General features: G+C 41.5%; 1 protein-coding gene across 2 annotated transcripts in view; it reads left to right on the top strand.

Annotated features, from left to right (window-relative positions):
* fam171a1 (family with sequence similarity 171 member A1) overlaps positions 1-25641 on the top strand; it is a 223293-nt gene extending 197652 nt beyond the window's left edge. For both annotated transcript variants that reach the window (XM_085987919.1, XM_085987918.1), the window contains 3 exons: positions 21367-21483; positions 21805-21928; positions 22874-25641. In XM_085987919.1, coding sequence (XP_085844045.1) covers positions 21367-21483; positions 21805-21928; positions 22874-24467 — 1835 coding nt within the window. In that variant the 3' untranslated portion in view covers positions 24468-25641. The remainder of the gene's footprint in view (positions 1-21366; positions 21484-21804; positions 21929-22873) is intronic.
* The last annotated feature ends 763 nt before the right edge of the window (positions 25642-26404 follow it).

Genomic DNA, 26404 nt, shown 5'->3' with positions numbered 1-26404 from the left:
TTCCAATAATTTCCCTACCACAGATGTTAGGCTCACTGGCCTGTAATTCCCTGGTTTATCCCTGCTACCCTTCTTGAATAATGGTACTACGTTAGCTGTTCTCCAGTCCTCTGGTACATCCCCTGTGGCCAGAGAGGTTCTGAAAATTTGTGTCAGAGCCCCTGCAATCTCCTCCTTTGCCTCCCACAGCAGCCTGGGATACATCTCGTCCGGGCCTGGGGATTTATCCACTTTTTGGCCTGCTAAAACCGCTAGCACCTCCTCCCTCTCGATGCTAATATGTTCAAGTATGTCACAGCCCCCTTGCCCGATTTCTATGTCTGCATCATCTTTCTCCATAGTGAACACAGATGCAAAAAATTCATTTAAAACCCCGCCTACATCATCTGGCTCTACACACAGATTGCCACTTTGGGCCCTACCCTTTCCCTGGTTATCCTCTTGCCCTTAATATACTTATAAAACATCTTAGGATTTTCCTTTATTTTGCTCGCCAGTGTTATTTCATGGCCCCTCCTCGCCCTCCTAATTTCTTTTTTAAGTATGCCCCTGCATTTTTTATACTCCTCTAGGGCTTCTTCCGTCTTTAGTCTTTTGTAACTGCCAAAAGCCCCCCTTTTATTTCTAATGCATTTTTGTATATCCCTTGTCATCCAAGGTTCCCTTTGCTTGTTGGTCCCACCCTTGACCTTTACAGGAACATGTTGGCGTTGTACTCTCTCTATTTCCCTTCTGAAAGTCTCCCACTGTTTTGATGCGGATTTTCCTATAAGTAGCTGCTCCCAGTCCAATTTGGCCAGATCCTGCCTTACCATATTAAAATCGGCCTTCCCCCAATTTAGAACCCTTATTTCCGGGCCGTCTTTGTCTTTTTCCATGACCACCTTAAATCTCACCGAATTGTGGTCACTGTCGCCAAAATGCTCTCCTACTGACACTTCCACCACTTGCCCGGCTACATTCCCCAGAATTAGGTCCAGTACCGCCCCCTCTCTTGTAGGACTTTCTACATGTTGGCTCAAAAAGCTCTCCTGGATGCACTTTAAGAATTCTGCACCCTCTAAGCCTTTCACACTCTGACTATCCCAATTTATATTGGGGAAGTTGAAATCCCCCACTATTATTACCCTATTATTTTCACACTTTTCTGAGATTTGCCTACATATCTGTTCCTCTATCTCCCCCTCCCCATTAACTAGCTTTTTCCGTTGCTGCCATTGAACCAAATTGTAACCTAGTACTTTTCTGCTGCACTTGACCCAATACTTGAGCTTTGTATGTTTTTCCCCCTTCTGTGTAAAACACCTGATTATTTAAAGCAAATATAATTAGGTGTTGGGGACATATATAGTTTGAGTTTATCTAATAGGGAAAATTCTTTGAATCCAGGGGAATTCTGGTAAGTGGCTGCATAGACAGGGATTTTTTAAAATGGAGCTTTTGTAGTAGTCTTCAGCCTTTGTGATGCCTGTTTTGGAGAAGGCAAACTGACTGGAAAAGTTTTAAAATCAGACAACGCAATGTGAAGACACGAAATGGAGTCTGCAGGCAAAACTCTTGCTCCTCCTGACTCCACATCAAGGTAAGTTAACAATAATTTCAAAAAGTAACTTGCCTATTCATTGGCGACCTCTTTAAGCGCCACTGGTTAGCCGCTGTAGACCAGGAAAAACTGAGCAGAGTTTGAAAGGTACATACTCCACCCAGTTTATGCCGAATTTGGCAGTGGGGTCCTAAAACGGGCATTATGATCCTGATGAGCATATTCAAGGGGCCTAATTTTGAGTGGGTGCCCTGGACACTTCCAGGGGAGATTGTGCACGAGATCTCACTCCTGGAAATTAGTCCCTCCCCTCTTAATTTTTCATCCAAAAAACAGGTGCAACAGAAGCCAATTTGCATCCCCTTGACTTTGCACATGCCTTTGTGGACTTCTGCAATCTTTTCAAAGGCGGACAAACACATTTGGTGAGATAAGGCCAGATATGAATCATTAAGCTGCTATATTTAACAGACAGCAAGTGGACATATACAGAGTAAGTCAACAAATTCCACTTAGTTAGCTCGAATTCACTTCTCTTTAAGACATCGGAAAAAAATAATAAACTATGTACAGTGAAACCTGTACAAATAGACACCCCCAAACAACGGACACCTGCAAAAAGTGACCATTTTGCAAATAAAGGGCACCTGATGCAAGTCCCTTGGGTGTCCCTAATTTACAGGTTACATTGTACTTGTCGTTTTAGTGGGCTGAATTACTTGGTTTTTAGCATTACCTTTCTTTCAGACTACATCCAACTGCAAAAACTGACCAACTGCATCTGTTCAAATCCTGCCTGCCCCTGTGTTGTTTTGTCTCTTCCGACTCCAGGAAGAAGAGGGGCAGCGTCGCTGAAGCATTCCCGTGCAGGGATTCACCAGCAGGCCTTTGAACCAAAGTGACTATCCCCTCTCCCAGGAGTATATTTTCCACAACATCTCTCGTGCTCTCTCAAGAATCATCCACACCACAATGAATAGGAATATTTATTTGGCCACCAGAGACGAGATGACAAATGGTTTAACATCCCTGTTCATCCTAGCTACTGGACCTGGGATGAAACAATAGGTCCTTGTTGTATCAGTTTGAAATAGGCTGAGAGTTGTGACATCCCCCCCCCCCCCCCCAAACCGTCTCAAATGGCTTGAATACACATTTGCCAAATCCTCTAACCTTTCTCTTTATAAATTTGTGTGAATTCACTTTGTTTTAAAATACAACCCTTAAGCATAACTCAACCCCCAAATCCTTTCTGTGAAGGGAAAAATAAATCATCAAAAATCTTGAAACATGACAAGCTTCTGTGCCCATGGAGCTTCCCTGGCTCCAATTCCAATGGGCCACACCAAGAAAAAACCCAAAAGCAAAAAAACTGCAGATGCTGGAAATCTGAAATAAAATCAGAAAATGCTGGAAACCCTTGGCAAGTCAGGCAGCATCTGTGGAGAGAGAAACCAGTTTAACATTTCAAGCCTGAACTGTGCTTGGTGTTCATTTTCATTAAACCTGGGGCCTAAATTAGACTGGTGGGGGGAAATGGGTGCATGCACTTCAGTTTACCAAGAATAGAAAACGGAAGGTAGACCAGAATGAAATTGGCACATGGCCTGAGCTCACAATTTTAGCATTCCTTCTGTGCAAGTGCTCTCCTAGTGCACATGATCATAGAATAGGACCTATTATTCCATGGAACAGAATGGTCTGGAAGATAGCTGACACGGGTTGAACAGTGGAGGTGTGACAGCACTTTAGTTTGGCCACCAGTGAGTTTGTGTGCAGAACCATCCCTCCAGATTGAGCGGGTGTGTAGAATTCACAGTGGGGTAGATTATAGATAGTCTGTGGAAGTGACGGACTTGATGACTGAATGATCTTTTCTCATTTCATGCTTTCTTCGTGCAATATCTGGAAAAGGAGGTTTTGAGGAATTTTTCTATGACTAATGCAAAATAGTTCATCGTAAAGGCCTATTGACACAATATATTAATATGAACATGCTCAATATTGTGTTAAAACACAGGTCATCAGCTCCTGGTTTCGATTGCACCTCCATCTGATGGTCACAGAAAGGAATTGCGGAGGCCTGAGACCAGGTTGCCTAGTTATTCTGTTGCCCACAGAGTTGTCTGTGATATGGGAGAAAAGAGAACCCAGAGAAATTAAGAAAAGTTGCACTTCTCCCTCCTCCACACCTGTGAAGAAGGAGTAACTGAACAAAAATGCAGATTTAGAACTGAGGTGTAAATACAGTCAAGGAAATTTTAAATACTCTGCCTAAGAGAAAGGGGGATCCATATATGGAACAAATCTCTCCCAGCACCTGTCCATATACTAATTAAAAAGAGATGGATTCTGTTCTGGACTTGTAGGTTCTCTGGAGGCATTGTTATTTTTTTTAAGTTGTGTCTGATTAAGACCTTGTAAAGAGAGTATATATTTATATTACAGGAATGTTCTGAAGATTTGTTATATAAAGTAAAACGAATGCCTTTATTTAATACAGTTCCCTATGGACAAGTTGGCATGACGCTCAATAAATTCTGCCGTATGCTATCATTTACTAAGACTTTTCATAGTTTTTCTTAAATTAGTTTTCATAAAATGGAGTTGACTGTTGAAATCTGCTTTCTGGTATCATGTTAAAATATTTAACAAATTTCAGGTTTCTTACTGCTTTGCTAACAGATTTCAATGAGACTGGCTCAAAGTTAAAGCAGTTCATAATAACAAACCCAGTTAGTGTGTGTATGGAGCAGCAATCACTCTGGAATCATTGTGCTCTTTTTAAAAACCGCACTCTTGCCTACATCTGGTTAAACATACTTTATAAATAAACTTGTGGCTCTCCCCTAAACTATGCGAATGCCTGCAAATGCTTACCTGATTTATATCCAAATGAAATCAGGCATAGTGATTCATGTAACTCCTGGGATCAGTAATTTGAGTTGAGCAGGAAGCCATCTGTGATCAGAACCTGGGAGAGTCATTGATATGCAGTGAATAGTCTGTCATAGATGATGTTGCCTGAGGTATGAACAAGCATTTCAAAGGAAAGCGGCATTCATTAAAAGCAATACTTTAATTACACCACTACCGTCTCAAAATAAGCATGCTAAAAAAGACATGCATTGATCAGAACTTTTTTCTAAACAAAAACTCTTGGTAAGTTGTTCTGTAGAACTTTTTGTTGTTGCATATTGGCTCTAATTTTCCTCTCTCGATTATTCAGCAAACTCTCTTTTTGTAAAGGTGATCAGTTTCCTAAAGAATTAAATTAAAAGTTGCTAAAGATGTATTTTTTTTTAAGTTGTTGGGCTGCAGAGTTGGAAAGTGACAGATCAGTGAGCTTGCAGTTTCATTGTAAGTGCAGGTTTGAGTCAAAAGTTACATGCTCCTACAAGTACTTGGGCACAGCTTGATGATGATGATGCTTCAGTTAGCTTTGCATTTTCGTGAAAGTCCGCACCAGCACCAGCAAATGGAATGGAAAATGTGAATCTGTTTCACTGTAGGGACTGATTCCCATGAGGGGGAAAGGAAGGGCATCCAAAGCTGGAGCTCCCTGGATGACTAAAGATATTGGCCTGGAGTTTTCTGCCCTGATGACCGTTTGCCCTCACTTCGCCTTTGAAACTGACCGCAGCCTAACACGGAAATCCTGAAGTTTGCAGTCTGTCAGTCACAAATTCTTGCCTCGGCGATCGCGAGATCTTTGTGCAAAGCTTACTTCGGGGCCAGCGGCGAAGCAAAGGCGTTCGCCACTGACCACAAATTACAGGCCATAGAGTTTATAATGAAACTGAAACAGAAAAAGGAGACTTATGATTAATCTCATGTTCATAATTCAGTAGAGAACCAAGCAGAATACAGAGTGCAGAGGAGAAATTAAAAATGAAACGAGAGGGGCAAAGAGAGAGAGCATAGAAACATAGAAGATAGGAGTAGGCCATTCGGCCCCTCGAGCCTGCTCCGCCATTCAATGAGATCATGGCCGATCATCCAAATTCAGTACCCTGTCCCTGCCTTCTCCCCATATCCCTTGATCCCTTTAGCCTTAAGAAATATATCCAACTCCATCTTGAATATATTTAATGAACTGGCCTCCACCGCCCTCTGTGGCAGAGAATTGTACAGGTTCACCACTCTCTAGGTGAAGAACTTCCTCCTCATTTCAGTCCTAAATGACTTACCCCTTATCCTTAGACTATGACCCCTGGTTCTGGACTCCCCGGCCATCAGAAACATCCTTCCTGCATCTAGTCTGCCCAGGCCTGACAGAATTTTATAGGTTTCGATGAGATCCCCTCTCAATCTTCTAAACTCCAGTGAGTATAAGCCCAGTCGACACAATCTCTCCTCGTACGTCATTCCTGCCATCCCAGGTATCAGCCTGGTGAATCTTTGCTGCACTCCCTCCATGGCAAGAACGTCCTTCCTCAGGTAAGGCGACCAAAACTGCACACAATACACAAGGTGCGGTCTCACCAAGGCCCTGTACAACTGTAGCAAGACATCCTTGTTCCTGTACTCGAACCCTCTTGCTACGAAGGCCAACATACCATTTGCCTTCTTAACCACCTGCATGCTTACCTTCAGCAACTGGTGCACAAGAACACCCAGGTCTCTGCACTTCCCCTTCTCCCAATCTATTGCCATTCAAAAAATAATCTGCCTTCCTGTTTTTGCCACCAAAGTGGATAACCTCACATTTATCCACATTATAGTGCATTTGCCATGTTTCTGCCCAATCACCCAACCTGTCCAAATCGTACTGGAGTTTCACGACATCCTCCTCACAGCATACCCTCCCACCCAGCTTTGTGTCGTCTGCAAATTTGGAGATATTACATCCAATTCCCTCGTCCAGATCATCACTAATATATATTGTGAACAGCTGGGGTCCTAGGACCGATCCTTGCGGTACCCCACTAGTCACTGCCTGCCACTCGGAAAACGACCCGTCTATTACAACTCTTTGCTTTCTGTCCGCCAACCAGTTCTCTATCCAAGTCAATACCTTGCCCCCAATCCCATGTGCCTTAATTTTGCACGCTAATCCCTTATGTGGGACCTTATCGAAAGCCTTCTGAAAGTCCAAATATACCACATCCACTGGTTCTCCCTTATCTATTTTACCAGTTACATCCTCAAAAAATTCCAGTAGATTAGTCAAGCATGATTTACCTTTTGTAAATCCATGTTGACTTTGTCCGATCCTGTCACTGCTTTCCAAGTGCCCTGCTATTACATCTTTTATAATGGACTCTAGCATTTTCCCCACTACGGATGTCAGGCTTACCGGTCTATAATTCCCCGCTTTTTCTCTGCCACCTTTTTTGAATAGTGGGGTGACATTAGCTACCCTCCAATCCATGGGTACTGTTCCAGAGTCTATCAAGTTCTGAAAGATGACCAGCAATGCATCTACTATCTCTAGGGCCACTTCCTTAAGTACCCTGGGATGTAGATTATCAGGCCCTGGGGATTTATCGGCCTTCAGTCCCATCAATTTTCCTAACACCATTTCCCTACAAATACTGATTTCTTTCAGTTCCACCCTTTCATCAGACCCTATGTTCCCCGGCATCTCTGGGAGGTTATTTGTGTCCTCCTTTGTGAAGACAGAACCAAAATATGTATTTAGTTGGTCAGCCATTTCTTTGTTCCCCATTATAAATTCCCCTGATTCTGACTGCAAGGGACCTACGCTTGACTTCACCAATCTTTTTCTCTTCACATATCTATAAAAGCTTTTACAGTCAGTTTTTATGTTTCCTGCAAGCTTACTCTCATATTCTATTTTCCCTTTCTTAATTAATCCCTTTGTCCTCCTTTGTTGAATCCTAAACTGTTCCCAATCCTCAGGATTATTGCTTTTTCTGGCCAATTTATATGTCCTCTCCTTGGATCTTATGCTATCCCTAATTTCCCTTGTTAGCCACGGTTGAGTCACCTTTTTTGTTTTATTTTTATGCCAAACTGGGATGAACAAATTCTGTAGCTCATCCATTCGGTCTTTGAATGTTTGCCATTGCCTATCCACTGTCAACCCTTTGAGTGGCATTCCCCAATCAATCCTACCCAACTCGCTCCTCAGACCATCGTAGTTTCCTTTATTTAAATTGAGGACCCTAGTCTCTGAGTCAACTACTTCATTCTCCATCTTAATGAAGAATTCGATCATATTCTGATCGCTCCGACCCAAGGGGCCTCGTACAACAAGATTGCTAATTAATTGCTGACCACAAATTACAGGCCATAGAGTTTATAATGAAACTGAAACAGAAAAAGGAGACTTATGATTAATCTCAGGTTCATAATTCAGTAGAGAACCAAGCAGAATACAGAGTGCCAAGGAGAAATTAAAAATGAAACGAGAGGGGCAAAGAGAGAGAGTATGAGAATAGCTTAGCAAATAACATAAAAGGGAACCCAAAAGTCGTTTATAAACTTATAAATAGTAAAAGGGTAGTCAAAGGAAGGGCGGGGTCAATTTAAGGACCATAAAGGAGATTTTTATGGAGGCAGAGGGGATGGGTGAGCTACTAAATGAGTATTTTGCGTCTGTCTTCACTAAAGAAGAGGATGCTGCCAATGTCACAGTGAAGGAGGTATGAAAAGTCACCAGGTTCAGATGGCTTGCATCCTAGGTTGCTAACAGAAGTAAGGGTGGGAATTGCAGGTGGTGTGACCACAATCTTCAAATCCTCCTTAGATATGGGAGTGGTACCTGAGGACTGCAAATAGATGAGAAATTGGCTAAGGGGCAGAAAGTAGTGGTGAATGGTTGTTTTTCAGACTGGAGGGAAGTGTGCGATGGTGTCGGGTGTTGGGACCACTGCCCTATATATAAATGAACTGGACTTGGGTATACAGGGCATAATTTCAAAGTTTGCAGATGACTCAAAACTCAGAAATGTAGAAAACAGTGAGGAGGATAGTAACAGACTTCAGGAGGACAAAAAAAGAAATAGAAAATGCTAGAAATACTCAGCCGGTCAGGCAGCATCTGTGGAGAGAGAAACCGTGTTGAGGTTTCAGGTCGATGACCTTTCGTCATAACTGGAAAAAGTTAGAGATGTAACAGATCAGGAGTACAGAGACAGACTAGTGAAATGGGCAGACACATGGCAGATGCAATTTAACACACACAAGTGTGAAGTGATTCATTTTGGTCAGAAGAATGAGGAGAGGCAATATAAACAAAATTGTGCAATTGAAAGGGGGTGCAGGAACAGAGAGACCTGGGGGTATCTTTGAAGGTGGCAGGACAAGTTGAGAAGGCTGTTTAAAAAGGCATATGGGATCCTGGGCTTTATTAATAGAGGCATAGAGTATGCTAAACGTTTATAAAACACTGGTTAGGCCCCAGATAGAGTATTGTGGCCAATTCTGGGCACCACGGTTTAGGAAGGATGTCAAGGCCTTCGAGAGAGCGCAGAGGAGATTTACTAGAATGGTCAACAGAAAATGCTGGAAGCACTCGGCAGGCCAGGCAGCATCCATGGAGAGAGAAACAGTGGGCGACCGCTTTGCAGAACACCTCCGTTCAGTCCGTAAGGGTGACCCCGAGCTTCCGGTCGCCTGTCACTTTAATTCTCCACTGCACTCCCACTCTGACCTCTCTGTCCTCGGCCTCTTACACTGTTCCAACGAAGCTCAATGTAAGCTCGAGGAACAGCACCTCGTCTTTCGATTAGACACTTTACAGCCTTCTGGACTCAACATTGAGTTCAACAATTTCAGACTATAACCCTTGCCCCCATTTTTCAGGCGGTTGTTAATGATTCTGCCATCACCATTTGCAACATTTAATCTCTCCTAACTTAGCACAGAATATTCCTTCGGTTCCTTCCTCCCCTCCCCCTTTCCCTGCCTCTGCACCTGCTTAAAATTTGTTACATCTTTAACCTTTTCCAGTTCTGATGAAGGGTCCCAGACCTGAAACGTTAACTCAGTTTCTCTCCACGGATGCTGCCTGGCCTGCTGAGTGCTTCCAGCATTTTCTGTTATTTCAGATTTCCAGCATCCACAGTATTTTGCTATTCTATTATTTTACTAGAATGGTACCAGGGATGAATGACTTCAGTTACGTGGAGAGATTGGAGAAGCTGGGGTTCTTCTCCTTTAGAGCAGAGAAGGTTAAGGGGAGATTTAATAGAGGTGTTCAAAATCAAGAAAGAGTAAATAAGGAGAAGCTGTTTCCAGTGGCAGAAGGGTCAGTAACCAGAGGACATGGATTTAAGGTCATTGGCAAAAGAACCAGAGGTGACATGATGGCGGGGGGGGGGGGGGGGTAAAATATAGCAGCGACTTGTTCTGATCTGAAATGCAGTGCTTGAAAGCGTGGTGGAAGAGATTCAATCATAACTTTCAAAGGGAATTGGATAAACACTGGAAGGAGAAAAATGTATAGGGTTATGGGGAAGAGCAGAGGAGTGGGACTAATTGGATAGCTCTTTCACAGAGCTGGCACAGGCACGATGGGCTGAATGGCCACTTCCTGTGCTGTATCATTCTATGATTCTATGAACTGAAGGCAGCTGCTGCCAACATGTGAAAGCGATATATTTTATAGCAATTCATAACAAATCAAAGTAGTTGATCTTCCTCTCTCGTGGTTAGAAACATGTCTTGTTTTGCCAGCCAGTTACTAGCCCGCGGGGATACGCCCCTGAAAACCCCCATGGTTAGTAAAACCGCGGTTGGCAAATACAGTATAAATGTTCAAATAACGGAATAAAAAAGAATATAAAAGCAGTAAATCATGTTATTTACCTTAATCCTAAATTTAAAACCGCGTATACGCAAAATTCACTGCCACGGTTGGCAAAAGTTGTCGCAGAGAGGAAACCGTGTATACGTGAAATCCGCGTATGGCAAAACCGCAGTTGGGGCGGGATTCCTGTATTCTAAATCGGTGACTTTCGGGTTCAGTAAAGCACTTTCCAATCTGTGCTCTTTGTTTCCTTTTCAGTTCTATAATTTAGTTGTATTCTTTAATTATTTTTTGTCTGTGAAGGATTCACTTCCTTTCATAACTTCCACAGTTTAACTTGCATCCTGGTTGCGTGCTTTATGTGGCATGAGGAGAACAACGATCATTTCATTGCTAACTGGTTTCAAAGTGGAAGACCATTGGAAACATAAATTACCCCATTAACAAGGTTCTTACACCGTGAAGTAACAGCCTGAACTTTCTGCTGAGTTTAATCCATTCTTACAGCACAAATACAGTCATTTCTTGGCACTCGTGGGGACGTTGGCGACGAGCTCTCGTTTTTGCAGTGCGAACAGCACAAATCAGCCAGCAAATTGTGGCGATTTGCAATTCATGGGGTATCCCTTCCTCACCATGAATTGCTGTGTTTTTTACACATTAATAGTGGCGTGCGCCATGAACGTGCCATTACTTTTGCAGCAAATTCTGGGCCGTTATTTCAGTGAGGGTGGATGCCGATGGTATTGATTCATTCAAATGAAAGTTAGAAGAATTTCTTTCAGAAAGTAATATTTGGGGATACAGTGTGTAATTTGAGATGTGGCATATGGTAAGTGTGGCATGTTTTGGAGGAACAGGTGACTTTGGACCCATGGTTCCCAAAGCTTTCTATCACTGGGGGTTTTCCTCGCCTCATGTCTGGGTCTGTTGAAGACTAATTGATAGACTCCCCGTGTTTGCGTGGGTTTACTCCGGGTGCTCCGGTTTCCTCCCACAGTTCAAAGATGTGCAGGTTAGGTTGATTGGCTATGATAAATTGACCCTTAGTGTTAGGGGGATTAAATACGTGGGGTTACGGGGATAGGGTGGGATATGTGTTGGTGTAGGGGTTACGGGGATCAGGTGGGATATGTGTCGGTGCAGGCTCGATGGGCCGAAATGGCCTCTATCTGCGCTGTGGGGTTTCTGTGATTCTGTGATTGAATGCCATGATTAGTCAACAACTCCATCACCGTTGTATCATTTGACTACCAGGATGATAGAAGGCGAACTCGACGGGCCTTGATCTTTTTTCACCTCGCAATTCCTATTTTCCTGATTATAACCTTATACTGATAAATTGAATGCTAGGGTTATGTGAACAATAGAAGTTTACAATACAAACTGAGGCTATTCGGCCCATTGTATCTGTGCCGGCTCTTTCCTAGAGCAATTCAAAATAAATCCCACTGCCCCACTCTCCTCCCCACTGCCTGTATCTTCCTCTGCTTCAAACAACTATCCATCTTTTCCTGAAAAGGTTCAGTGTTTCTGACTCCACTTATCCCTGTGCCAAAGCATTCCATACTCCAAAAACTGCTTGTGTGTCAAGAAATGTCTCCCTGTCTCTGTACTTGCACTTTGTGGCAATTTTAAATTGATGATTCCTCTGTCCCTTACTCCCCAAGCAGAGAAAGTAGACTTTCCTTTTTCAATCTATCAAAACCTTTCATAATTTTAAAAACCTTTAATAATCATGCTTTGCCTTCTCTGCTCCAGTGAAAATAGTCCCAGTATCTCAAGCCACTCCTCATTACTATAGTTTCCCAGCCCTGGCATAATTCTGGTAAACCTGTAATCCCAGCCATGGTTTAATTGTAGCACTCCTCCTCAGTCAGAGGGTTGTGGGTTCAAGCCCTTGGACCCGTCTTTCAGAGGCCCTGTCTGCCCCCTCAGTTGGATGTAAAAGATCCCATGGCACTATTTCGAAGAGGAGCACAGGAGTTATTTTTGGTGTCCTAGTCAATATTTATCCCTCAACCAAAACAGATTATCTGGTCATTGTCACATTGCTGTTCATGGAACCTTACTGTGTGCAAATTGGCTGCCACATTTCCTACATTACAACAATGACTACAATTCAAAAAGTACTTCTTTGGCTGTAAAATGCTTTGGGATGCCCTGAGGTCATGAAAGGCGCTAAATACAGTAAATGCAAGTCTGTCTTTTTTACACAATCTTATGGCTTGAATGTCCTTTCTATAATGGGCACCAAAACAGGTCACAGTAACTTTGGCCTAACCAATGAATTTGTCAATATTTCTTACTCCTATTTATAAAACCCAAACTGCTGTTTGTCTTTTAGATGGCTTTATATATCTGCACTTGCCCATAGGTCTCTACATGGGTGTGTTCATAAATCAAATCCCAGGATTATGTGGATGTAGGCCTCTAGATATCAGTCTCCCTTAAATCAAATGCCAGAGTTGTGTAGGCTGAGGCCTCTGTTGTATCTCAGTCTTCACATAAGTCACCAGGCTTGTGGCGGCATAGGAATCTGAGCTAGCAATTTCTCCTGATGAATGGGGACTACATTCCATGCAGGAGTCCTGTTGCTAGAACCTGAACATGATCTGTTGCTGTATCTTTCTAGATTTACCTTTTCCATTCCCTTAATTATTTCATAAACCTCAAGATCACCTTTCAGAGGCTTCCTTTCCAAAATGAAAAGCCCAAGCTTCCACAGTCCTTTCTCATCTCAGATGTTTAACAATAGGGATCAGTCCCATCTCTCTTCTCTACACTGCCTCCAGTGCGTCAATGTTTCCCTTGGTTTGGGCAACTCGAAAGGGACACAGTATTCAAGGTGCAGCCTGACCATGTCACTGTACAGCATTATCATGATGTCCTCTGATTTGCATCCTGCTGTTTTGAGTGTGTGGTTCACCATTCTATTGGCTTTGTTGATTGCTGCTCTGCATTTGTTGGGCTTGTGAAACATCGAATCTACTAAGACTCTTTCAACTTCATCCTCGGCTATTTCAACATAATTAAAAGAGTAAAATTGTTGTCTCTTTTTTTTTCCTTCCTATATGCAGTATTTTACACTTGCCTGCATTAAATTTCAACTGCCATTGTTATGCCCACATACATATTTTGTCCAACTCATTTTATAATTTCGGAGCGGCCTTCTTCATTTTCACCCTTCGTTAAATTCCTTATCCATTACCAAGATTTGCCCTAAATCCCCACAACTTTGAGTTTAATTAATAGCTTTTCATGTGGAACTTTGTCAAAAGCCTTTTGGAAGTCCAGGTACAACAACAACTTGCATTTATATAGCGCTCTTAATGTAGTAAAAATGTCCCACAGCGTTTCATAGGAATGTCATCAGACTAAATTTGACACCGAGCCACACAGATATTAGGACAGGTGACCAAAAGCTTGGTCAAAGAGGCAGGTTTTAAGGAGTGACTTAAAGGAGAGAGGCGGAGAGGTTTAGGGAGGGAATTCCAGAGCTTGGGGCGTAGGCATCTGAAGGCATGGTCGCCAATGGTGGAGCAATTTAAAATCGGGGATGCGCAAGAGAATTGAAGGAGCTTGGACATCTTGGAGGCTTATAGGGCTGGAGGAGGTTACAGAGATGGGGGGGCGGCCATTGGGGGATTTGAAATTCGAGGTTTTGGCGGACTTTTACAGTCCATTGGGTTGTCACTACTTCAAAGAAGATTAGTCAGGCAGGATCTTCCCTTTCTGAAGCTATGTTGACTGTTATTGGTTGTATTTCCAAACGACTAGCATCGCTGCCTCTCAGGAGGGCTCTCAAATCTCTAAACATCAAGGGGCAGATGCTTAAGATAGATCAAAACATATATTCACCAACAGCACAGACCAGGGACTCTCGTGATGATCATCCTGGTCTTTTATAACTCGGATCCACAGCACATATAATATTTACACCATTGAGCCAATAGTTGGAGCCTGATGTTCTGAATCATACATTTATCCTCTTGGAGGAGGAGTGTGAAATATTAGATGAAATAAACAGTGAGAGAGGAAGTATTAAGGGGCTTAGCAGCTTTGAAAGTGGATAAATCCCCAGGCCCGGATGAAATGTATCCCAGGCTGCTAAGAGAAGCAAAAGAGGAAATAGAGGACGCCCTGACCATCATTTTTCAATCCTCTCTGGCTACAGGTGTGTGCTGGAGGACTGCTAATGTTGTACCTTTGTTTAAAAAGGGAGAAAGGGATAGACTGAGTAATTACAGGCCAGTCAGCCTAACCTTGGTGGTGGGAAAATTAATGGAAAAAATTCTGAGTGACAGGATAAATCTTCATTTAGAAAGACACGGATTAATCAAGGACAGTCAGTACAGATTTGTTAAGGGAAGGTCGTGCCTGACTGAATTAAATTTTTTGAGGAGGTAACAAGGAGGGTAGATGAGGGTAGTGCATTTGATGTAGTGTATATGGATTTTAGCAAGGTTTTTGATAAGGTTCCACATGGCAGACTGGTCACGAAGTTAAAATCCCATGGGATCCAGGGCAAAGTGTCAAGTTGGATTCAAAACTGGCTCGGAGACGGGAAGCAGAGGGTAATGGTTGACTGGTGTTTTTGTGACTGGAAGGCTGTTTCCAGTGGGGTTCCACAGGGCTCAGTACTAGGTCCCTTGCTTTTTGTGGTATATTTCAATTATTTAGACTTGAATGTAGGGGGTATGATATAGAAGTTTGCAGATGATACTGAAATTGGCCGTGTGGTTGACAATAAGGAAGAAAGCTGTAGACGGCAGGAAGATATCAATGACAGGTCAAGTGGGCAGAACAGTGGCAAATGGAATTCAGTCCGGAGAAATGTGAGGTAATGCATTTGGGGAGGGCTAACAAATCAAGGGAATACACATTAAATGGTCGGACACTGAGAAGTGTAGAGGAACAAAGGGACCTTGGAGTGCAGGTCCACAGAGCCCTGAAAGTAGCAGGCAAGGTAGCTAAGGTGGTTAAGAAGGCATACGGAATACTTGCCTTTATTAGCCGAGGCATAGAATACAAGAGCAGGGAGGTTATGCTTAAACTGTATCAAACACTAGTTAGGCCACAGCTAGAGTACTGCGTGCAGTTCTGGTCACCACATTACAGGAAAGATGTGATTGCACTAGAGAAGGGTACAGAGGAGATTTACGAGGAGTTACCTGGACTGGAGAATTTTAGCTACGAGGAAAGATTGGATAGGTTGGGTTTGTTTTCTTTGGAACAGAGGAGGCTGAGGAGAGACCTTATTGAGGTGTATACATTTATGAGGGGCCTAAATAGAGTGGATAGGAAGGACCTATTTCCCTTAGCAGAGGGGTCAACAACCAGGGAGCATAGATTTAAAGTAGTTGGTAGGAGGTATACAGGAGATTTGAGGGGAAATTTCTTCACCCAGAGGGTGGTGGGGGTCTGGAACTCACTTCCTGAAAGGGTGGTAGAGGCAGAAACCCTCACCACATTTAAAAAGTGCTTGGATGTACACCTGAAGTGCCGTAACCTACAGGGCTACGGACCAAGTGCTGGAAAGTGGAATTAGGGTGGATAGCTCTTTGTCGGCCAGCGCAGACACGATGGACCGAAATGGCCTCCTTCTGTGCTGTAAATTTCTATGATTCTATGACACTAGATTAACTTGTAATTTTGAATGCAAATCTTAGTTCTCCCCATTGTTTTAAAGTTGGTGCCAATGATTTGGTTTGGAATTGAAGTTCCTCCTTTTATATTCATTAATTTGTATTCTGATAACATCTGATTCAGAAAATTGCTGGTTGGTAAAAGTAAATTTTTATGAAATTGGCTAGGAATTTTTCTCAAGTGAAATTGTTCAACAGCTGTGGTATTGCTCAAGTCCATTTTAGCAAACCTCTTGAGTGTTTATGGAGGAGATTAAACATGTTTGCTATTGCTTCAGCAATTATTCTGTGAAGGGCTTGTCTGAAAAGCTGTCAATTCTGTTTGCAAAATATGACATTTTCAAATAGATCTGGGCCCAGATATAGAATGTGAAGAGTGAATAAATTTTCAAATCAAACAACCTGGCTTGGTCTCATTGCCAATTTATTTGCAGGCCTCCATCTTGAAGTTGAGCAAGGGAACTTAGCTTCCATCTTAATCCTGGTTCAGTTTCATGCATTGTCAAAAGAACATAAGATGTAGCAGCAGGAGTCGGCCATTCGACCCCTCGAGCCTGCTCCGCCATTCAATAAGATCATGGCTGATCTTCTACCTCAACTCCCCCTTCCCGCACTATCCCTATATCCCTTGATTCCCTTAATATTCAAAAATCTATTGATCTTTGTCTTGAATATACTCAACGACTGAGCCACCACAGCCCTCTGGGGTAGAGAATTCCAAAGACTCACCACCTTCTGAGTGAAGAAATTTCTCCTTATCTCAGTCCTAAATAGCCGACCCCTTATTCTGAGACTGTGACGATTGGTTCTAGACTCCCCAGCCAGGGGAAACATCCTCCCTGCATCTACCCTGTCAAGCCCTGTAAAAGTTTTGTATGTTTCAATGAGATCACCTCTCATTCTTCTAAACTCTAGAGAATATAGGCCTAGTCTGCTCAATCTTTCCTCATAGAACAATCCCCCCCATCCCAGGAACCATCCCCCCCCCATCCCAGGAACCAGTCTGGTGAACCTTCGTTGCACTCCCTCTATGGCAAGTATATCCTTCCTTAAGTAAGGAGACCAAAACTGTACACAGTACTCCAATGTGGTCTCACCAGGGCCCTGTATAACTGCAGTAAGACATCTTACTCTTATACTCAAATCCTCTTGTAATAAAGGCCAACATACCATTTGCTTTCCTAATTGCTTGCTGTACCTGTATTTTAACTTTCAGTGATTCGTGTACAAGGACACCAGGTCCCTCTGAACACCAACATTTCCCAATCTCTCACCATTTAAAAAATACTCTGCTTTTCTATTTTTTCTACCAAAGTGGATTACTTCACATTTCTCCACATATTCCATTTGCCATGTTCTTGCCCGCTCACTTAGCCTGTCTATATCCCCTTGAAGCTTCTTTGCATCTTCCTTACAACTTACATTGCCACCTAGTTTTGTATCATCAGCAAACTTGGATATATTACATTTGGTCCCCTCATCCAAATCATTGATATAGATTGTGAATAGCTGAGGCCCAAGCACTGATCCTTGCGGTACCCCACTAGTTACAGCCTGCCAAACCGAAAATGACCCGTTTATTCCTACTCTATGTTTTCTGTCCATTAACCAATCCTCAAGCCATGCTAGTATTTTACCCCAATCCTATGAGCCCTAATTTTGTTTAATAAACTCTTGTGTGGCACCTTATCGAATGCCTTCTGAAAATCCAAATACACCACATCCACTGGTTTCAAAAAACTCTTAACAGATTTGTCAGACATGATTTCCCTTTCATAAATCCTTGTTGACTCTGTCAGAAATGGGGATGTTCGCTGATGATTGCACAGTGTTCAGCGCCATTCACAACTCCTCAGATAATAAAGCAGTCCATGCCTGCATGCAACAAGACCTGGACGACGTTCAGGCTTGGGCTGATAAGTGGCGGGTAACATTTGCGCGACACAAATAGCAGGCAATGACTGTCTCCAACAAACGAGAGTCTAACCACTGCCCTTTGACATTCAATGGCATTACCATTGCCGAATCCCCCATCAACAACATCCTGGGGGTCACCATTGACCAGAAACTTAACTGGACCAGCTACATAAATACTGTGGCAACAAGAGCCGGTCAGAGGCTAGGTATTCTGCGGTGAGTGTCTAACCTCCTGACTCCCCAAAGCCTTTCCACCATCTACAAGGCACAAGTAAGGAGTGTGATGGAATACTCTCCACTTGCCTGGATGAGTGCAGCTCCAACAACACATAAGAAGCACGACCCCATCCAGGACAAAGCAGCCCGCTTGATTGGCACCACATCCGCCACCTTAATCATTCACTCTCTTCCACCACCAGCATACCGTGGTTGCAGTGTGTACCATCTACAAGATACACTGCAGCAACTTGCCACGGCTTCTTCGGCAGCACCTCCCAAACCCGCGACCTCTTCCACCTAGAAGGCCAAGGGCTGCAGGCGCATGGGAACACCACCAACTCCAAGTCACACACCATCCTGACTTAGAAGTTTACTGCCGTTCCTTCATCGTCGCTAGGTCAAAATCCTGGAACTCCCTCCCTAACAGCACCCTGGGAGTACCTTCACCACATGGACTGCAGCGGTTCAAGAAGGCGGCTCACCACCACCTTCTCAAGGGTAATTAGGGATGGGCAATAAATGCTGGCCTTGCCAGCGATGCCAGATCCCATGAACTAATATTTAAAAATCCTATTATTTTCTAAGTGTCCTGTTACCACAGTCCTTAATAATAGATTCTAGCATCTTCCCTACTACTGATGTCAGGCTAACTGGTCTGTAGTTCCCTGTTTTTTCTTTCCCTCCTTTCTTAAATAGTGGGGTTACATTTGCTACCTTCCAATTTGAGGGAACCGTTCTAGAATCTGTGGAATTTTGGAAGATGACAACCAATGCATCCACTATCGTCTATAGCCACCTCTTTTAAAACCCTAGGATGTAGGCCATCAGGTCCAGGGGATTTATTGGTTTTCGGTCCCGAAATCAATTTTTTTAACCTAATACTAATTGCTTTCAGTTTCTGATTCTCGCTAGACCCTTGGTTCTCCACTAGGTTTTTTGCATCTTCTGTGAAGATAGGCCCAAAGTATTTGCTTAATTTCTCTGCCCTTTCCTTATTCTCATTATAATTTCTCCTGTCTCAGCCTGTAAACTCTGACCCAGAGACAAAGGGACTTATTTTCAGCTACCACAAGCTGAACCCAATTCATAACTCGCATTAACCATGTCTTTCCAAGACATCGAATAAAGATTTTTTTTTTAATTAACTGTAGATGAAAGCTCTACTCTGCATCTTAGAACCTGCACGCTCTGCTTTCATCACAGCTTTCTTCCTGAATGGAATGGAATTACTTGCATTGTTTATCTACCTGTTCCATTTTTTTTTCCACATCCAAAGAACCAATATAAAAAAAACCAAAATGTTTACTAATCAAAAATAAGTAAAGCAAAATCTGTCAATGCCACAGATACAGTTGAGAATTTCCTCACTAAGTTTCTAGGATATAATTGGTAGAGGTTGCTGTTGAAATATTCAGGTTCAATGCAATAAATGGTTGACTCGCCCATAATCTTTTCCCCTCGGAAGTACCCTGCTTTTTTTAAAATCTAATGTATTGATACAGATATGTTTATACAAGAACTTGCAGTCACGGTTCCGCTCGTAATATTCCCTGTCATTGATGTAAGTTGAGGGACATTAAAGAACAGTTTAACAAGGTGCTCCATTTCCTTTGAAGTGACCCTATTCTGCTGTGTCCCACATACTCGCACTGGAAACTCATCTCTACATTGCAACAAAAACTTGCTGCAGCTTTACTGGATGTCTTTAGTGATTTACAACACAAGCTGTGGACTTGACAGAATTGGTTTCCCTGAAAGTTTGTCATTTTTAAAAAATAACTGATATTTATTTATCATATTACAGTTTATTTCCTTTCAGAATACACACGTTTGCTGCTTCTAGTTTGTAATGGAGGTTTTTTGATTGTGTATTTTTAATGAGGCAGCAATGGATTCATTGCCAACTGAGCAGTAAGTGCCTTCATTTTTAGTTCAGTCTGAAATTGATACTCAGTTGCTTCTGTCCAAATGGCACAGGCTCCTTCAAGTAGCTAAGAAATGGAGAAGGGGCAGTGGAGTAATGAATGAATGATTTCAAGGCATGAGCATTTACTATTTTGATAACTTTGTAACATGAAAACAGCCCAGTAACATAAACCCAGAACAAAGCAAATGTAATTTCCCTTGTGTTCAAGTATTACTGGCAAGGATATGTTTTCATAGAATTAGTTCATGTAGCCCACTACAGTATAATGAAAGCATTCTTAGCAACTAATCAAAGTGACAAAGAAATTGGTCGCAATGGGCAATCAATAGATCACTAAAAGTGACACCTGCATTCCAAACATTCACAGCTATGGGCTTTCATATGCTGCATCTTAAGGTATTACATTACAACATTAAAAAATAAATGCATTGAGAAGGGCCACACCTATTCTTTTTGAAAATGTATTGTACTACAATGGCGAGGGTTATTTTGCAATCTGTAGCTGGAGCTGTAGTCTCCTGGTAATGGCCTTGTACAAGTCTGCTGAATGTGTATTTGAGAGCAGGTTTTAGTATCAGCAATAACAACAGAAAATGCTGGAAAAACTCAGCAGGCCAGGCAACATCCATGGAGAGAAAATAGAGTCAATGTTTCGGATGAACCCTTTGTCAAGTATCAGCAAGTGGCTGTACTGATTCAGGGAAGAGCTAGGAAGAAGGCTTGCAAGGCATGCTTTGACTAGCTTGGTTTGCCTTGCTGACTGAATGTGGGTATTATGCATACACCCCTTGCTCACTTGGTAACATGGTTTTTGAATGCTGAACAAATAGTTGTGTAACTACTTTGATTTGGTATTTATGAAGAAATTCTAACATTGCAAAGGCCCATGCCATTTTTCTAATGTTCTGGTGCTTTATGGCATATACACCCTGCACACATATATGCCCTCTAGTGATTGGTGAGAGGCTTGCACAAAAGTAAAGCATTTCTGAACAATTTATTTATAGATATATTTTGGATTGGCAAGTATAAGTGATGAGAAAAATAATCTATAACAAATGCTCACTTCAGTTACAGAAAATGGTGAATCTTCCTTTAAGGTGAATTCAACTTGTCATTCATCACTTAATGATTTACATTAAGCTGGACTTCACATAAGGTTATAGTGCCATATCCTGGGTGAGAGGAAAAGCTGCTGCGAAGACAAATACTGTTTCTCCCCCGACCTTGGTTTCTTTTAGTTTCCTTCCATAGAGATTAATGGAGGAAATCCGGTCTCTTTGTTTACAGGGGTGCCCAGTTTTACAGTATTAGCTTAATTAGGTAAATACTTTTCAGAAAATGAAAATATGATTTAAACCAAAGTTTCCTTTCTTGATTCCTGTTTCTCCAGGTGCTTGGCTAAAGAGTGGATTGGGCCTTGTACAAAGAGAAGGGGACTATCTCACTTGGACATACTTTGCTCCACAGTTGGGTTACTGGGTTGCAGCCATGTCTCCTCAAAGCCCAGGTAAATAATTTGGGAGGATTGTGGTCAAATTTGAGGATTGCTACAGATGGTGGGGGTGGAAAGTAATGGACTAGAACAATAAAGTACTGCATTGATAATTGAACAATATTAAAAATAAAGATGATTGATAAGTATATGTGTTACCTTTCAAGGTGCTAAATACTTCATACTGAATAGACAGTATTTCACTTTTTTCAATTTTCCATAGTAAAAAGGGCATCCTATCTCCTTCATAAATCTATTATTGAAAAAGTTTGCTAAATTATGCAGCTCAACCATAAGTAAGAAGCTATTTGATATAATTTAATTTGCTTATTTTAGGTAATCTGGGCCCTGTTGGAGCCAGTGACATCACTGTCTATCATACAGTCTTCCTGTTGGCCATTCTTGGAGTGATGACTGTCATTCTGCTGGTTCTGCTTTGCTTGCTCATCTATTATTGCAGGTAACTTTTCAAAGGAAAATATTTCTTCAGAACTAAAGCAGAGCACCTCAAAATGCAGCATAATCCACTTCCAAAGGATGAGATGGTTTTTATTATCTAAAACATTTTAAATCATAAATTCTGATAGCATATATTCTATTTCTTGTGCAATTCTTCTGATGATTATTAGTGATGATTAATTTTTTTAAATGTTTACAACCAGAGTTATAGGAAGATTGAAAGGTTATTTATTTTGCTGCAGTGATTTTCAGTTCTATTAATGTATTTTGTCCAATATGTTGTACCACAGTGTGGTAGGAAATTGCTCCATGCTGTGATTCTTCATTCAATGAGTTCCCAATCTCAGCCATGCTCTCAAGGAAGCATCTGTTGGCTGGGAAATTGTGTTTGGATGGGGAGACTAAAATACAGAGTGGAGAAAAGAGGGTAATATATTTTTTTGTACAAAAAAAGCTTTATTGAAGTATATGTTTATTCATTATAGTAAACACAATTGACATATGTGAATAAATTAGCATTAATACGGAAATCCCAATAATAAAAAAAAGAAAAACTATTGGGAGCATTTTACAGTCCTGGAGATGTTCCTCGAGAGTTTTTTTGAAGAAAATACGTAGAATTTTTATGTCTCGTCTGTTGCAACAAACATTTTTGTGATGGTTTGGATTTGTTTAATGACCAAGTATGTATGTTTCCTGCTGTTAGATTTGTGTTTGCAAAGTATAAAGAGCTAAAATACAGTCATCCCAGTCAGTTTATTTATGCGCACGAGTCATTAGTTGATTTTTAAATTGCCAGGTAGATTTTCCTTGAAAAGTTTTTATTTATTTAGTTTATTTTTAAACACAATTCTAGTTTAACTTTATTTTTTATTATATGAAGTAATTTCCAATAGAAACTGAAATGTTCTTTCTCTTCTTCCCACCCCACCCATTTTTCTTGCAGGAGAAAATGCTTAAAACCTCGTCAGCACCATAGGAAAATTCAGCTGTCCTCTGCATTGGACAGTTCTAAGAAGGACCAAGCAACTTCAATGTCTCACCTCAACTTAATTAGTGCAGTCCACATGGAACTGGTGTCTTCCAATGGAGAGGCAGACGTTCATACACCAATGCTGAAACCCTCATATAGTACTTCACGAGAATTCAGTTCTCGAGAAGAATTAATTTCACATAAAGACCCATCTTTGAGAGCTACCTTAAAGGAAGACTATTGTAGGTCTCCTAGAAACTATCGCCTTAAAATGGCAAGATCAATTGATGTTTCTGAGGATTTTGAATCTCCTATGAGAGAAGACTATAGAAAGAGCTACAATTCAGTTGCTTCCCAGCCACTACTGGATAAAAGAGATAAAGAAGTTCAGGCTTCAATAAGCTTTTTTTCCACTGATAGTAAAAGTAGTATCCGAGAGCCAGATTATCAGCTACCGTATGTTCCTGACAAAGCACAAAAAATGGATAGAAAAACAACTGATTACATGATGTCCCGGTCAGTTGACCACCTTGAAAGACCAACCTCTTTTCCTCAGCCAGGCCAGTTGCTCTGTTGCAGTTCAGCAGATGAGGTGAATGATAATGTTTATAGAAAAGTGTTACCTACATTGGTCATTCCTTCTCATTATATGAAGTTGCCTATAGAATATCCTTCCATGGGACAGCCTTTGACTGCCCCAGCAGAACAACAGCTAGAGTTGGAAAGGCTACAGGCAGAGCTTTCTATTTCTAACCAACAGTTGCATCCACATTCTCAACAGCAACAGCAAGCGACACCACAAATTTTATCACAGCAGCAGCAACTTCAGGAAGCAGAAGGTGAAGACTGGAGTCCACAATCATCCACCATGTCAGAATCTGTATCAATCCCAGCATCACTAAGTGAAGCTGCAATGGCTCAGATGAATGGTGAAGTGCAACTCTTTACAGAAAAAGCATTGCTGGAACTAGCTGGAGGAAAGCCTCTCCCTCACCCTAGAGCTTGGTTTGTGTCCCTAGATGGCCGTGCAAATGCCCAGGTTAGACATTCTTACATTGACTTGCAAAAAGCTGGGAAAAATGGGAGCAATGACGCCAGTTTGGATTCTGGGGTAGACATGAATGAACCGAAACCTACCCGAAAGGGAAAAGAAGCACGAGAGCGGAATCTTTCCGGCAGTATGACGTACACAAGGCTGGTGTACATGGATGATATGGAGCAGAGTGGTAGTGAAAGTGGGACAGCTGTCTGCAGCCCAGAGGACGCCTCGATGAAACTGCTGATGGATGGGCCAACTGAAAGAAATAGTGGCACAACAGAAGGTCTACAGAATGAAAATATACAGAGAATTGAAGAAACTGAGGAGTGTCTTCCAACTAGTGCAAAACATTCAGAGAATGCTGATACTGATGATCAGATGATGAATAATGAAAATGATCGTATTAATGACAATGATCAAATCAATGAGAATGATGACAATGACAGCACCGAAGACCAAGACGAGGATAAAAAAAGTCCTTGGCAGAAACGGGAGGAAAGACCTTTAATTGCTTTTAATTTGAAATGATCATTTACAGGTTTACTCTCACTGGAGTAAAAAAAAAGTTGCCAAATATTCTTTTATGAAAATGCTTGTTCAGTTGTGAGAACTTTAGATCTTTGAAAGGAAAAACAGTGAATATATTTGAAAGGAACTGTGAATGCTGTGCTGGTCGTTCAGATATTGTGGAAAAAAGTTCAGAGTTTTCAAAGCAATTGTTGCTTGAATGAAGGCCTAGAGACTGCCAGATGATTATAGAAAGGCAAATGTCTTCAAATTTATTTTTGCCATAAATGACCTATTGTGTGAAATAATCAATTCCATGCTAGATATTTTACCCGAATATCCCTGTAGTGGTGGCAGTTGATGGATTTCTACTTATTTGCCAGAATTATACTGTAATAGTGTATTAAAGGATATACATAGATGCTGTGTCCACAGTTATAGAATATTTGAAAGAAAGGCTATGCATTGCTGCTTTTAAAATTATGTTGCTTAAAATACTTGTCACGTCTAATATTTGATGTAAACTATTTTCTTTAAGGACTTTTATTCTATTAGATTTATGTTTAATATTGTTAGAGCATTTAGCTACCAGTATGCTGTGAATGACAACACTCAGTGACGGCAGAAGCCTTTGATTAAAACCAAACTGTCCTCTTTTTAAAAAGAAAATCTGGTCCGGTATTCTCCAAGTGCCTTCATGATTTCCAGTAAGCAAACCCTATTTCAATAGTTCTGTCTCTGGACTCTTGAAATTCTGCTTTTCATAATTGTCAGTTTTTTGACAGTTCTTTATTGATTTGCATGCAGTTATCAGCCAGTTGTGCTTTTATGTCCTGCTTAAAATACAACAGTATACTGTAGATAGTAATGTGTATTGTATTACTGGTTTTGCTGTTGAACTACAGGTAGACTAGAGGACTTTTACAGAGACATGAAGAAAGTAGCCATGACTGGATGTTCTGTATATATTGTATGTTTGGCTGCAGTTGAATATTTTAATTGCTAGCATTTCCAATGTCTTTCCAATTTGGAACTATTGAGTGGTCAAGAGTGAGTGATCAATGTGTTTAAGCCAACATTTTATCCTTCTGTATCATCTTACAGTGCCAGGATTCCTTTTCTGTGCAATCTTTTGGATTGGTTGCTTGTTTCTCTAAGGTTAATTATTCAAAATAAATCTTGGGTAAAAGCTGAACTTTCTTGTATTTATTTTTGAAACAGTTCCCAGTCAGTCTTTTTTTAGTCCTGTATTTATACCTTTCATTATATAAATAGAAAACCCATTTCTATGTGGGCGTTGGAGATGTTTTTGTTCTTGGTCTACAGGTTGAATGTGAAGTTTTGTTGAATATTTCCTTGCTCAGTGACCACATTAGCTTTCTTTTAAGATTATAATAAATCTACATCTGGAATTATGTTGACCCTTTTGTTGTCTCTCTGAAATTGAAAGTTGTTAAAAATATTGTGGATTCTGAATTGTATGGATTGTAGTTTAATACATGTTTAACGGTAGTTATCCATGCCTAAAAGGCTAAAAATGCCATGGGTGCTCAAATCTTCAGGCAGCAATCCTGGTGACAATTATGCCAGAGGTCTCCAGCACTGGCCCCGCCAGAGTATGCGGGGTCAATGGGAGATCCCAACATTTAAATAACATGGCAGGCATCGTGCCACTAGAAGTGCATCTCGAATGCTCACCAGCTCACACAGGCTGGAAAGTCTGGGGTCTGCTGCTATTTGGAGGTGGAGCTGCCAGTCTCTTTCCACCCTATCCCCAGAAAGAACATTTTTGGAGCATCTCCACCCACTTTGTAAGGGAGCCAATAATAGGAACAGGAGTAGGCCATTTAGCCCCTTGAGTCTGTTCCGCCATTTGATGAGATCATGGCTGATCTGCGACCTAACTCCATATGCCCACCTTTGGCCCATATCCGTTAATACCTTTGGTTAACAAAAAT

This window comes from Somniosus microcephalus, chromosome 5 (genome assembly GCF_052327205.1).
Source record: "Somniosus microcephalus isolate GS21.2 chromosome 5, FLI_Smic_1.0, whole genome shotgun sequence".
NCBI lineage: Eukaryota > Metazoa > Chordata > Chondrichthyes > Squaliformes > Somniosidae > Somniosus > Somniosus microcephalus.
This window is presented reverse-complemented; position numbering and strand designations above follow the sequence as displayed.